This window comes from Mesocricetus auratus, unplaced genomic scaffold (assembly GCF_017639785.1).
Source record: "Mesocricetus auratus isolate SY011 unplaced genomic scaffold, BCM_Maur_2.0 Super-Scaffold_6730, whole genome shotgun sequence".
Lineage (NCBI taxonomy): Eukaryota > Metazoa > Chordata > Mammalia > Rodentia > Cricetidae > Mesocricetus > Mesocricetus auratus.
The window spans coordinates 48,325,378-48,339,373 of record NW_024429184.1 but is presented as its reverse complement, the minus strand read 5'-3'; the positions used below and the strand labels follow the sequence as shown (position 1 = coordinate 48,339,373).

General features: G+C 38.5%; 1 protein-coding gene across 1 annotated transcript in view; it reads right to left on the bottom strand.

The window, feature by feature from the left end:
- Cngb3 (cyclic nucleotide gated channel subunit beta 3) overlaps positions 1 to 8,541 on the bottom strand; it is a 168,116-nt gene extending 159,575 nt beyond the window's left edge. Inside the window, 2 exon segments of the mRNA XM_005066722.1 lie at positions 6,093 to 6,189; positions 8,431 to 8,541. Of these exon segments, the coding sequence (XP_005066779.1) occupies positions 6,093 to 6,189; positions 8,431 to 8,541 (208 nt within the window).
- Between the last annotated feature and the right edge of the window lie 5,455 nt (positions 8,542 to 13,996).

Here is a 13,996-nt window from a genome sequence, read left to right as displayed (position 1 = left end):
CTCAAAAAGTAAGGTGGAAAGCAATTGAGGAATATACCTGTGGCCTCCAGGTGTGTGTGTGTATACACACTTGGAGATCTCCAACATTTATGCATGCAGACCTACACATACACATAGGCATACACCTACATGAACACATATACCACAAATGGATTTTTAATTATCAAATAATGATGTTCACTCTATTAAAGAAGAAGCATGAAGGGTCTATATGGACAATATTAACTGTACTTAGTGGGTTATAAAAGATGAGATGTTACAGCTGGGTGTTGATTTTTGTGCTCCCTCAAGAGGGCATATTGATGTTCATTGTCTGTGCTGCCACCAGAGACCACGCTGAGTTCCATGGTCTATGCTGACACCAGAAGACATGTGGAAGTCCATGCACGATCTGTGCTACTGCTGACTATAAAGGGCAAGGAAGCTTCTTGTGCAGTAGCAATGATGATTGCAGACTCACAGGTGAGGATGAGAGACATAGAAGGCTTCTGTGACAAACTCTCTCTCCTCTAACACATCCCACCATTAAAGAAAGAAAAAAGGGCACAGTCTAGAAGGAAGCCAGTAAAGAAAACTCTTAATCATTGTGATAGGGATCCTGAAGTGTAGCTCTTGATAGTTGATGGGTTCTGGCAGGGATGGGAGTGTGGGAGGACTCAGTTTTCCTTCAGAGGTTGGCTATTGGTTGTTTGACCATGCTCCAGTGAATATATGGGTAACACAAATTGAACTTCATATTTTTTTTAAATTTTATTCTGTTTTGGGGGTCAGGTACAAATGTTGGGAAAGTTGGACTGGGGAAGACTGGGAAGTTATCATGATTGAGGTGCATTAAAAGAAATTCCCAAATGATCAATAAAAATATTATTATGGGGAAAAAGATGTGAAGTTGGAAGGGGGATGTGTTGGGGGAATATGAGGGACTTTGGGGAGGATGATGTTGGTACGATTATATTTCATTGCATGGATGCAGAAAATTAATAGAAAAGCAAGAGTGGGCTTGTGAAATGGACCAACATGTAAAATAGATTCGACATAAGCAGAAGACCTTGGACTTGATCGCAAAATCCTAGGTGGAAGTAGAGAATTGTCTACTGAAAATTGCCTTCTGACTTCCATATACACACAATGTTATAGGTGCGCCTGTATACATACACACACGCAACACACACACAACACACACAGGCACACACACACACACACACACTTGTAAAATAGTGAGATCAAGTCTCCTCTGTTGTAACTACATCTCCTGGAATATGACTCTTACTCTTGGTGACAGTTTTATATGTGAGTTTTTAATATATCATGCAAACATTTGAATCAGATAGGCTGAGAGAACTGACTGTATATGGCATCTGAGAGATATAACTTCTGTGGAATGCTTCCCTAGCTTGCCTTCAGGTAAGTGATGCTGACTATTATTCCTGTTCTCGTGGCTGGCATGAAACTCAGAAGGAAGTCAGTGATGGAAACGCCTCATTTGCTTAAAAACACAAAGTAGTTTTTATATTCTGAGTGGAGCAGTAAAAACCGAGATGTTCCTGGAAAATAAGTAAGTAAATAAGTTTGTTCAGAAGCCTAGAGAGATTTCTTCATTTTGAAAAAAGTGTATGATGAAAGTAAATGGAGAGAAGAATGTAAAAACATAGAAATATAAGACCAATGTGGCAGAAAAATCCAGGATCATTATAATGTTATTCTTTTGACTAGGAACTTCTTATTTCCTTTCAATTGTTCATGACTGCTGCATATCTATCTGCTAATATCAGTAAGTTATTTCCACATAAGTTATTTCAGATTCTTTATCCAATGAGGATAGGGCCATGTTTTTAGAGGGATATTTCTGAATGCAGCAGTATTTGTTGATAGGAATTTATTCACTTACAACTTGCCTTTTTTCTTTCTTTGTTTAAATTAACTTTTCGTCATCATGACTAAGGATAGAATCCAGGATGTTTAGAATGTTAGGCAAGTCCTTTGCTAATTTTAGAGATCAGCCCTCTGTCAGATTTGGCATTAGTGACTATCTATTGCCATTGTGTGGGCTGCCTTTTTGTCTTGCTGACTATCTTCTTTGCCTTACAGAAGCTTCTCAGTTTCAGGAGGTCCCATTAATTAATTGTTGATCTCAGTGTCTGTGCTACTGGTGTTATGTTCAGGAAGCGGTCTCCTGTACCAATTCGTTCAAGGGTACCTCCCACTTTCTCTTTTATGAGGTTCACTGTGGTTGGATTGATGTTGAGGTCTTTGATCCATTTTGACTTAAGTTTTGTGCATGGCGATAGACATGGATCTATCTGCAGTCTTCTACATGCCAACATCCAGTTATGCCAGCACCATTTGTTGAATATCCTTTTATTTTTTTCATTGTATAATTTTAGCTTCTTTGTCAAAAATCAGGTGTTCTTAGGTATGTGAGTTAATATCATCAGGGTGTTCAATTCAATTCCATTGGTCTACTTCAAGAAGCAAGTCTCCAAAACACCAAAGGATCCAATTAAAAAATGGGGTACAGAACTAAATAGAGAATTCTCAACATATGACTCTAAAATGTCTGCTAGACACTTAGGAAAGTGCTCAACATCCTTCATCATTAGGGAAATCAAAACAAATCTGAGATACCATCTTACTCCTGTCAGAATGGCTAAAATCAAAAACACCAATGACAGTTTATGCTGGAGAAGATGTGGAGAAAGGGAAACACTCCTCCACTGCTGGTGGGAGTGACAATTCGTACAGCCACTTTGGAAATCAGGATGAAGATTCCCCAGGAAAATGGGAATCAGTCTACCACAAGACCCAGCAATTCTACTCTTAGGCATATAACCAAAAGATCCCCATTCACACAACAAGGACATCTGTTCCACTATGTTCTTAGCTTCGAGGAGGCCTTGGTTATCTTTGGGGCCTTGGGTACTAGATCAGTATTTATTTCTGGCATACAAATGGACTTTGGGAGCCCATTTCACATCGAGGGATGCTCTCTCAGCCTGGACACATGGGCCAGGGCCTAGGCCCTGCCCTGGGTGAAATGACAGATTCGGGAGATCCACCATGGAGGGCGAGGGCATCACCCTCCCTCGGGGGCAGAGTGGGGATTGGGTGAGAAGCAGGGGAGGAGGGAAGGGAGAGGGAGCTGGGATTGACATGTGAAGAAAGTTTGTTTCTATTTTAAGTTAAAAAAATACCATAAAAAAGGAGGAAGACATCCTGCTTTAACCTCAGGCCTCCATAGCGAGCATGCACAAGCACACACACACACACACACACACACACACACACACACGCACACACACACACGCACACACACGCACGCACACACACATGCACACACACACGCACACACACACGCACACACACACACGCACATACACGCACGCACACACACACGCACACACACACGCACACACACGCACGCACACACACACGCACACACACACGCACACACACACACGCACACACACACACGCACACACACACACACACAGGAACAAACAAACACACATGCAAACATACCACACAGAGATACATACATACATACATTCATACATACATGTTGCAAAAAGGAGATGACTTTCTGAAGTTCACATCACTTTGAAGTAACAAAGCAAAGATAATCTTAGCCCTTTGACTTTGAAAGCTGTAAAAACATTAACTCATAAGAAATCATAACATAAGAATAAATTTTGTATTTTTAATAAAAAAAAAGAATGTTAGGCATATTGTATAGCACTCAGCTATGCCCCTAACCTGCAAACCTTTCTTTATTTGCAGATTTGCCTGTGATTTTCACACATTTCTTATTTTTTTCTTAGAGATACCATGTTTTGGCTTCTCGAAACTGAATGTACCTTACTTTAAATATTTGATTTAATACAAATCACTATAAAGATTGTCTGATGAAAAATAAAATCTTTTTCTGCTTTTATGTCAATAATTTTGTGCTGTTATATTGAGCAATACTATATTCATCTCTAATAATCCCCTTCTACTTTTCTTCTCTTACTGAGAATGTAGCTTTCATAGAGGGAGAAGCAGGAGAGATGGAGAGGTGTGCTTCAGGAGAGGCTAAGAGAAGAATGCCTTGGGTGCTGTAAAGCCAAGTGTAGGTATTTATGTTTGTCCTGAAGGCAGGATCAAGGCCCTCACAGCCCTTGAGCTGAGGTGTGAGGTCAAAGTGGTAGTTACAGGAATGCAATATGCTGCTAGCATTTGTGCTTGAGGGAAAAAGAGAGAAGTTGAGTGAAACAGACTCCTAAATAGAAGGTACACTTAGTGTCTGAGTGTAGTGTAGGTATGACTTAATTAACAAAGGCCTGGCTCAGGATGATGTTCCTGAGAGTTTAAGGAAGCCGGTAATGTCTGCAATTTTACTAAGGTAGATGAGGTACAGAATTTATGAGACTTATTGTAAAGGAATGAAACAAAAGTGAGGTTTTGAGCTTGGGGGTTTTAAAAAAATTATAGTAGCAAAGATAGTGAAGAAGGGGCACATATTTGAAGAACTATAAAAATTGTTTTAATCATAGTATTTTGTAAAACATACATATGTATACATATATATGTATATATATATATAATATCTGTAGTGCTAGTTAGAAAATACTGGATTTAATTTCACAAAAGTAATTTTCCTGATGTGGTTTTGGAGTTATCCATGTAGAACTGAGTGTGCAGCATTAGGCAGACAAGCTCTCCAGTTGAGAGAGTACAGAGGAGAGGGATGATGAAGCGTGAAACATGTGCTGTAACATCTCTTTTATTGTCTTAGTATCTCTTCACTGTCTCAAATTCCATTGCTCATGTTGCACTTCTCGTGATCTGTTTGATTTTCCCTGAAGCATCACTTCTTCAGGAACAAAGATTTTGGCTATTGTTATTTTTCTCCATACCTGTACCTCAAGGTCTTGGAATGGTATCTAACATGAAAGACCCCGAATTTATAGAAATAAAATATAAGCTTAAACAGGGAGGGCACCCCACTAGAGAACTTGGGAAGTGAGCAAAGGACCCCATCCCAGGAACTGGCCAAACCACAGAATGGAATGTATGGTTTAGCAACCTTAATTGTAGAAGAGCTGTAAACCCACAAAAGGCCAATTCTGGGCTGCTGACCACCTGTGAGGAACTGACCAGAGCGTCAGAGATGGGCAAACAAGATTTGTGGGAACCACCATTTACTTAGGGAGAGATGATTAACTCATACCAAGGTTTGAGGAATTTACAACGTGTAGGTCAGGAAGACATCTGCTTCCCCTGGTCAGTAGTCACGTACCCCAACCCCCATCACAAGATAGGGACCCCTCCCAAAGGCTTGTGGTTTTTGTCTTTAAAAGCTGATTGTAACTGAACCTCGGGGCCAATCGGTCTAAAAGCTGACTGAGAGGCCCATCTGCAGATGCCTAACTAAAGCCTCTTGCGTGTTGCATCAATTGGCGCGTGGACTCTTGATTCTTGGGGTGATGAATCCAGCTTGGGGACCCCTCCTCAATTCAGGGTACCCCAACATAGCACACCATAGGTAAAGAAAATCAAGCAAGGAGCTGGAATATGACTGGCTGGGTAAAGGGCTGGCTCTGAAAGCTTGAGAACCTGAGCTTTGATCCCCAGCACCTATATAAAAGCTGGGGGACTGATATATTGCATCCCCAGGGTTTGCTGTCCAGCCAGTATAGCTAAAAGCGGCGAGTTCCAGGTTCAGAGAGGGACTCTGCCTCAAAATCTAAGATAGAGAGCAATTGAGGAAGGCACCTGATGACAACCTCTGTCCTCCATATACACCTGTACAGTCAAATGCACTCAAACAAACAAGTGCAACTCTGTATCTACATCTGTCTCTGTCTGTCTGTCTGTCTGTCTGTCTCACACACCCCACTTACACACATGTATGTGTATACCTCTCCCCAAGACACAGTATATTGTGAATGTACTAAATGCATGCATAAGAGAATAAATGAAAATGTAATATTTTCACAAATTATTCAGTTCATCAATCTGTCTATAACGTTTGGAAATTTGCTTGCTTGAGGACAACTATTATATTAAATAACACATTTTAGACAGTGATGTATTTTACTTTTTCCCCTTACCAGTAACATTCTGACCTTGTTCTTTGGTGTGCAGCTTTTCACATGTGACTGGTATCCTCCTGGTACTTAGAGATTCTTTTTCACTTTTGCTTTCTCCCTTTGAGAAACAAAATAGGTATTGCAGTTAATCTAAAATAAAGCTTTATATAAAATGTCAATTACTTAGGTATTAATGTCATTATTAAAACTGAACATCTATCTATCTATCTATCTATCTATCTATCTATCTATCTATCTGTGATTTCCTAAAAATGATTATTCTTATAACTAAATAGATATTTTTGGTCTTACTATTGGATAACTTCACTATTGAATCAGTTTTGACCATCTTCTTCCCAGAGTTAACAAGATGTTTTTGTCAGTGTTTCCCTGACCCATGGTCCTTCCAATTTTGTCTTCATATTCCCCTACTGTTGGCCGATCAGGACCTTTGTGGTAGAATTTTAAACAACAGGAGGAGGTGGCATCCCATCATTATTAACTTTGTTCTCATGGTTTTGCTTTTGTTTTCACATCAACATTTTCCTAACCTTTATTTTGAAATGGAGTTATATCACAGTAGATATAGCCAGTGGATACCTGATAATGCTTCTAGAGAGACGCGCTGACACAACACAAAGGTTATAATTAGAAACTTTGACCCTCAAACACTAGCAGAGGGAACAAACAACAAAACTGTGAGTAAGAAAAAGCAGACTGGGGAGATAGATGGTGATGTGATTGGTACCCGAGTATGAAGACCTGGCATAAAAAGCCAGATGTGGTGGCAGATACATACAATCCTAAAGTAGGAGCTGTGTCCTAACAGATCCATGGAGCTTCCAGGACAGCAGCCTGGAAGTAGATCTTGATTTTACATATTCAGGTGGATGATAGAACCAGAACAAAAGTCCAAGATGTAGTTGTGTGTGGGTAAAGGATGAAAGGAGATGTATTCATATGGTGAAGAATGTTAGAAGAGTTGAGAAAGCAGCTAGGGGCAAAGTCTTTGAGCATCTTGTGTGCTGTAATATGGAAGCTTTGACATTATGAGTACTGAACACTATCAGGTAACTTCATAAGTCTCACACTCAGAGTAACCATATTTATTAGGCAAGGCTGCTATTGTTTCCCATCAAATATGAAATTTCTGGAATGGCTAATTATGTGCACATAGATATGGAGGAGTGGGTTGGGACAATCTATGAATAGTAATAACATCCAATATTTGCAACTTCTTTTTCATTATGTATTGATGTTATTTATAAAAATTTCCACTATAGTCTTTATATGTTGAATAAATATAGACTTACATTAGCAACATCATATTCAGAAGTGAAGGAAAATGTTTATATTGGGCTGACTTTGTACTTCTGGAGTTACTAGCTGTTGGTAAGCAGGAATTACCCAGGAACTTTCTGATTGATTGAACTTTTAAAGACTACTTTACAAGGCATAATAAAATTTGAGTAGTTTCTAGATATTTCCTTGTAGGACTCAGACTATTTTTCTTTATTTATATACCATTGAAAAATGTATTTTAAGAGAGAAAATAGCATTTTGACATTTTGTCATTGTTACATTTAGCATATTTCAATAGAGAACTTCAAAAAAAGTGTTTTACCTACTTCCAACGTGTACTTAGGAAGGACAGACAGCAAGAATTTCCAGACATCACTGTTCAGAGTCTTTGATGTCAGGAGGTCTCATGATTACAGCCCAGTATTACAGCTGCCACATGCACTGGCTATACCCAGAGATAAGCTCTCCTCCAGCATTGCTGCTTCGAGGTGAGATGGCTCTTGAAGAGCATCTGTTCCTCTTGTTTTCTCTCTAAGTGTCCTGTAGCTTCTGGGAACCTCATCTGCAAGGGCTGATTCATAGGCCCCTCTCATCTGCCACTATGCAGCCTGGATGATGATGAAGTCTCTGCAGTAATGGTCATGGAATGGGTTCTAGCAGCCATGTTCTAGCTGTGTGTTAGCAGTGTTAGAACAGGATTCTGTCTCACACATGCCAGTGGTTGGAAAGGGCTCAACACAATGCTTAGTACATAGTTACTGCTGAAAACTCTCCTGTTCTTTAGGAGAGTGATCTATTAACTATTTCCATGTAACTGGTGAGACAACAATTAGAATGAAAAGTCTTCCAAGTTCAAATGTATCTCCTAAACACTGTTATCCTCTCTTAAAACATGCATATACAGAATGTGTAAATAAGAACATGTCTTAAACAGTACTCAATTTCAATGTTACCATGTGAAACAGCTGAACAATCTTTCACATGGCAGCATTTATTAGCTCCCATTAGTAGACAAGGGATGAGACTCAAAACTAACTTAGGAACATAAAGAACGTACCTGGACTGTGGATGGTCGAGACTGACCACTCAGCTGAGGGCAGGATTCCTCCTCAGTCCTCCCTTCCATAGGCTTCACTTTGTTGAATGTTACAGTCAGTGATTTAAACATCTTCTCTGAGGCAGTTCTGAAAGACCTCTTATTTTATGACTCTGTATCTTGAAGTGGAGAGATGTACTTTGTTTTTCTGTCCATTAGTAGACAAGCCAATTAGTTGTTTAATAAGGATTTTGTTCTGGTTAATTCCTAAAGCTAGGCATGGCTTTGGCTTAAAAGAAGTAAATTGCTTCTGCTTGGGTGATTTGCACTCTGTTTATGAACTTTTGAGAAACAAAATGCTCCTGTGAATAATTTAAGATGAGAGGATTAAACAAGTGGATTTGAATTGTTTAAACATGATCACATTGCCCACTGACTTGTTTTCCTCCTTTCTAATTGCTCACTTTCCTATCTGCTATCTAATTTTAAACAAAGGTATGTATGTGAATGATTAATAAATGAAACATGCACGAAGGTTCTAATTTAAAGCGAATGATTTGCTTTGTCAAAGTGCCCGTTTCTAGTGATGTAACATGACTTTACTATTAAACTTTTCTTGTCTGTTCATTCAGTGGTTGGTTTCATATCACTAGCTGAAAAGCCATTTTGATCTAGTTTTGTGTGTGTGTAGATTCAGCTCCTGAATCTTTGAGAATCACAGATGCATGATCAAGAATTGATAGGGAAACTTCTTTCTCTGGTACAAATTTCTCAGAGTTCAAATTTCTTTGTTCCTATGCTATTGAATGTTTTCTTTTGTTTATTAGATTGTAAATTTGTGCAAGCTTATTTTTCTTGCAGTTAGCACTGGTGTGTGTGTGTGTGTGTGTGTGTGTGTGTGTGTGTGTGTGTAGGCCAAAGTCATAGTCTTGCACTGAACCTGGCACTCATCGATTCAGCTTGACTGAGTAGCCAGCAAGCAAGCCACAGGGGCCATTTTATCTCCACCTTCCTATTACTACCTTTACAGGACAGGTGAATGCTAATGTGCCTAGATTTCTTTTTTGTGGGTGAATCTAAACTAGGGTCCTTATTCTTTTTTTAAATTTTTTAACAACTATCCACACAAAGCCATTTTAGGTAGAACTCTCTCTCCAGTTAGAGATTGCATTATATTTCTTTGCTTTAATTTTGGTCTGCTTAGAAAGGAGCAATCCTTACTCCTCCTTTGAGTCTCAAGACTTTGATAGGGTCCTTAATCTTGTACAGTGGGCTCTTTATGGGCTGAAATCACTTATTCCAATTTCTGCTGATCACATATTCATTAATGTGAGGCCATCCACTGGAGAGTGGGAAACCTACCAGTGGCTACATCATTAACGAAAACAGATTTTCTCTTTCCCAGAAGCTATCAACTTTCAATAGTTCCTTAGCTAGGGTTCAGTGACTCACGAACTCATCCTCCCTCCAGGATGGAATGTTGACTGCCTTGATCTTGTTCAGACAATGTTAACTGGACCTAGGGAAGAAGGGGACATAGATATCTCAGGGATATAGATATCTCATGCAACTGAGTACTCCATAAATACTTGCTGAAGGGCTCTAGCCGCCCCAGTCATGGCAAACACAACACCAATTCGTTTTGTCTTTTGCCTTTCCCCTCCTTGCTAAACCATTAGATTACATTCCTAAAGCTAACCACCAATGTCTATTCCTTATTTGGCCACCCACTCATTCCTGAGACTGATTATCAAGGTCCAACTATAAAAATTTCAACTTTCAGCAATAAAAGTTTTTGACTAATTTAATTAAATCAGAATTTACCAACATTCTAACAAAAGCAGACTACCTTTTTCCCCCTGAAACAGTGTTTCTCTGTATTGCTAGGGGCCTATACTGGAACTGGCTCTGGCTGGCTTTGAACTCACAGAGATCTGCCTGCCTCTGCCTCCTGAGTGCTGGGAGGCATGTGCCAGCAACACCCGGCTTTTCCCCCCTCTTAATACTTGTAAAGCTATTTACTGTTGTATCTGCCTGACTCTGATTCAGCTACCTTGTCTCTGCCTTGCTTAATAAAGAATATCTTTACATTTGGCTTGCGCTTGGAAACTGGTGTTTGGGTGTGGTCTGTGCCTATTCTGGGGTCCAGAGGATAGCATCCCAATGTACATAGATCCCTTCATTTACTCTTTGGATATTGACCAATTGTGAATTTTTGCATAAACCCCCTGTCTGCATCACACACAAACACAAAATATTTCTGATGAGTATGAGATGATGGGCATGGACTTTGATTATTGGGGCAGTGTATGAGAATCAAGGTAAGTCTTTTTTCCCCAATAAGATATTTTAAATTTTCTTTTAAGTTGAAATTTTGTGTTTTTTCCCTTGCAAAGGAGCTTTCCAGTGAGCAAGGAGAAGACAAAGGGAAGGGCAAGGGTTTGGAAGGATTGAAAGCCAATGTAAGTAAAAGCTTTTGTCCTTCGACATAAATCTGACCATTTTTCTAATCCCATCAGCTCAGCCACCCTTCATCTAAAATTATAATGTCTACATTTCTTGCCAACACATTCTGGCTAGATATCATTGACTGTTGCCTAACTCTCTTGTTTCTCTGAGGCCTCTGCTTTTTGCTCTCAACACCTGCCATGGTAAATCAGTTTGAATTACTCTGCTTCTTCTGTTTATGCCTTTTGTTGTTTAAAAATGAAATTTCCCCATAGGCTCATGCTTTGAGTCTTATTTCCCATCTGCTAGCACTGCAGGGGGAGACTATGAGGCTTTATTCAGGAGTACATTAAGATTTTTCTTGAGTTGATGGCATCAAATATTTAATGACCCCTAAGTCCATAAAGTGGAGTTGTAGAGACTGACACTCAAAGGAACTCTTACATAGTAAAGTATGTATAATTCTATTTAGAAGTGTTTGCTATGGTGATTTTGTGTAATGCCAAATTTAGCATATAAGATTTTTTTTTCTTCAGTCACATACAGGTGCAATACCAGCTACAAGTGAATCAGTTCAGCCAATATGGGAAATTTGGGACTCTAACATGATTTGAAATGTAGTACTTCAGCAACTAGAAATGCTTTCTGTTTCTGTGATTTTAGTATTTGAAGTTTTAAATTTACAATTAAAATGCATGATCAGCAATGTAACAGATATTAAGGGTAAACGTTTCTTTAGGAAATTGTTAACAGCTAGTGGCATCTGTGACTAATGAATACTATATTGCTTTAGGCTGTGTCTAATAAAATAAATATTTAGGAAAAATCCATATGTTAGTATATTATGAACAGTAATCATGCTTTTATGGGTTTGTTCTATGACTAAGGATGAGGTATGTGTGTAAAGTTGTTTCATTTTTTTAATAAAATTGATTAGCCTGCTTCAGTATTTTGTACCAAGTACAGACTATCATTGTGTATTTATTTATTTTCATCTAGTGAGCTAACTAAAAACATTTCAGTTAATTGAACATCATGAGTCAGTGTTACGTAAGGAGATTAAAAGTTCAATTCCCAAAGAAGATTGTGTATCTACAATTAGCTTCCCAGTTAAGCTGCTTTTAATGGTGCCTTTTGTTTTTTATGTTCTAAATTTATGAATAACCTGCTCTAATGCCTCAGGAATTTCTGAGCTAAACTAGTGTATTATTTATTCCAGTAAAATATATAACCAACTGCTATCGAAATAGTTGCTAGTTTTATCAGTTTAATGATAAAAGCTCATAATATGTTGATGTTTGACCTAGCATGAGGGAATTATTTCTCATTGTTTAAATTTACAAGACAAACTGTAAGCATCCTTCAGATCTGAATTCAATTTGAAATATCACTAGAAATGACTACTAGATCTTTATTCAGGAGCCAGAGTCTGCTTCAACTGTACAGACCTACAGTCTGCCAAATTCTTGTAATCACCTCACTATCAACCCCCTTAAGAGCAAATTTCCCATTTTACCAGAAATCTAGCAGGGTCTTCTGAGTGTCTATGTTGTTGTTGGTACTCCTACTCATTTGATTTCCCCCTCTGCTTATTACATAAAGTAATTACTTGTTTGATTTGTCTGCGATAAAACTTGTGCTGTTTGCCTCTTCTTCACTCTCATTTTGCCACCACATCTAAGTACTTGGAAGTTGTTCTTCTCATGTAATAACTCTCGGTTGGCCAGAGACAGCCATAAGCAGTGCATGTGAAGTTGACATCATAGCCTTTATGTTAAAAGGGATGGAAAAACACATTTGGGAGACAAGGGCTCCAGCAAAGTCCGTGTGAGCCATGTTGTATGCATTTATTTTCTGTAACAGAAATGTTGTACAATTTTCTTTAATATCAAAGAACTCACCTGTTTTGTTGAATTCAATATCTGGAACTGATGTATAATTATCCCTGATGTTTAATCTACCCATGTATTCATCAGAACTTTGGAAAATAAAATATTTTGAAATATTTTAAGATTTACCATAAAGTAATGAAGAGTAAGTACAAGGAAATAGAATATGTTTTATAATGATCCTCTATTTGAATAATGTCTTATGTTTTAGTTGTAGTTCTGCTCTACTTGTTCACATGTATACTAATTTTTTTTTGTTTTACGAGACAGGGCTTCTCTGTATTGTTTTGGAGGCTGTTGGTCCAGCCTGGCTTGGAACTCACAGAGATCCACCTGCTTCTGCCTCCCGAGTGCTGGGATTAAAGGCGTGCCCCACCGCTACCCCACCACCATTTTTACAGACAAGGCCCATGATAGGTCACTTTCATAAAGTATATAATATATCCCCCAGATCGCTTGCTCTTTTCTTTCTTTCCCTACCATTTATTAGCCTCCTTTGCTAGGCCTCTCCTGTGTGTGTGTGTGTGTGTGTGTGTGTGTGTATGTGATTTTACAAATTAATATATAACCAAGAAGAACCTCAAATGGTATTTCTCTTTCAGACACTGTCATAATTTTTCTTAATATGATTATTCCCCATTGCATACATATTTCTTCAAACAACATAACTTCATTATTTCATTGCTGAAAATTTCTATTCTGTATACCATGTTTTCTGTAACAATTCATCTGTTCTTAGACACCTAGGTTGGTTTAATATATTAGATACCATGAACAGTACTGTAAAAATCACTGATGTTCAAGTATTCTGTGATAAGTTGACTTGGAATTCTTTGGGTAATTATACAGGAGTGGTATAGCTGTGCTATATTGTAGTTTAAACTTTTTTTTTGACAAATCTCTATAATGATTTCTGTTTGAGACAGGGTCTCACTTTATACTTTTGCTGTCCTGAAAACTCACTATGTAGATTATGCTGGTCTCAAACTCATAGCAATTTACCCATTTCTCCCTGCCAAGTACTGGGGTTAAAATGGGTATGCCCCTATGCCCAGTCTGATCGTGCTGGACTGATTGATATGTGTCTTTACTAGCAGTATATAAAGGTTCCCTTTGTTCACATCCTTGCCAGCAGTTTGTGTTCTTTATTTTCTTACTGATTGTCACTTTGAATGAGATGAGATGGAGTCTAGATATATTCTTTTTTTTCTTAAAAATATTCATTTCCACCTATCATCTTGCCTGACATC